This window comes from Egretta garzetta, unplaced genomic scaffold (genome assembly GCF_000687185.1).
Source record: "Egretta garzetta isolate BGI_Z169 unplaced genomic scaffold, ASM68718v1 scaffold316, whole genome shotgun sequence".
Lineage (NCBI taxonomy): Eukaryota > Metazoa > Chordata > Aves > Pelecaniformes > Ardeidae > Egretta > Egretta garzetta.
This window is the reverse complement of record NW_009259971.1, coordinates 72,950-74,221: the sequence shown is the minus strand read 5'-3', so window position 1 is coordinate 74,221 and position 1,272 is coordinate 72,950. Positions and strand designations below refer to the sequence as shown.

The 1,272-nt window shown below is 45.5% G+C and overlaps 1 protein-coding gene across 1 annotated transcript in view; it reads right to left on the bottom strand.

The window, feature by feature from the left end:
* TM9SF4 (transmembrane 9 superfamily member 4) overlaps window positions 1-999 on the bottom strand; it is a 10,927-nt gene extending 9,928 nt beyond the window's left edge. Inside the window, exon 1 of the mRNA XM_009640308.2 lies at window positions 887-999. Within this exon, the coding sequence (XP_009638603.1) occupies window positions 887-985 (99 nt within the window). The 5' untranslated portion in view covers window positions 986-999. The remainder of the gene's footprint in view (window positions 1-886) is intronic.
* Window positions 1,000-1,272: the final 273 nt, after the last annotated feature.

Below are 1,272 nucleotides of genomic sequence, written 5' to 3'. Positions count from 1 at the left end.
GAAGCCTTCCCGAAGCCACAGGCAAGTCTCATTTGCCAAAAAATAGCCAGCGTCTGGCAGCCAGTGGCCAGAGACCAAACTGTGTTGTGCTTCACGTGGGAGCAGCAAGCCTCAGCCTCCCCAGGGGTGCTGGATTTTGCTGAGACAGAGGCCACAGCTTTAGAAAAATAAATGAAATGGGCTATAAATTGCTGATGTCTGGAAGCAAAGCTTGGCTTCCTCCCGTATGGGCGAAGCAGTTCCATCATTCGCTACGAGCAATGCTGCACAGGAACAGCTCTTCGGCAAGCCTGGCCTGTCAGACCCGCAACGCTCAAGGACAAATGCCTGCACTTGGAAAGGGCTTGTCCTGGATTTCACTGGGCTTGGAGACACAACCCGAGCAAACTGGGTAGAAAAAAAAAATTGAAAAGGTCTGATTTAAACCACTCCTGTCTCCTACCATTCACCTACCACCCAAAGGGCCACCCTCTGTAAGCACTTTGAGAGTCAGCCTAATGCTGGGGAAAAACCTCCGATTAAATTCACTTCAAAGCTACAGTGAGAAAGAGGGCACTTTTCCCAAATCAAGCAACATCTTGAGGACTTTGGTGCAACTGCTGAAGGAATTTGGTAGAAGATAGCAAAAGCAAGAAAAAGAATCATGTTGGGAACTGCAGGGTAAGGTGACCCCAGGGTAAGTGACCACTTGAGGGCTGCTTATCCCCGACATCCTACACGGATGTTGTGAAAAAGAGAAAATATCTGCCCCCAAAATTTTAGTAACAGGATCCCCAAATTTGACTTCCTAGTCCCACTTAGCTGCTATGATATAAAGAAGGAAAAAAACAAACCACAAGAAAACCCAAACCAAACAGACTAACAGCTCCATCCAAATTCATCCTACCTTTATTTCTACAGGATCATTGTGGTGGAAGTTGATAGGAGCCACACCAGGTACATAGAAAGAGTCCGTACCATGCAGCAACAGCAGCAAGACCAGCATATGCCTTAGCCTTTCCTGCGAAAAGGAGCAGAAACATTAAAATACAACAGAAACATGGGAACAACCTTAGAGATGGGCAATACCACTGAAAGTGTTCATCCCAGACATCAGGAAGGCTGTACAGTCAGGCCATTAAACACAAATTAAATTCAGAAAAGCTGTTCTTAACTTTGTTTTGTGACTCTCATCAAGTCACTTTCCACTCTCTGTGTCTCTCTTTCTTCCATCTGCAATTAAGAAAATATTGGCTTTGCTCAACCACAAGAAAAAGGCACTTCTTGTCCGTA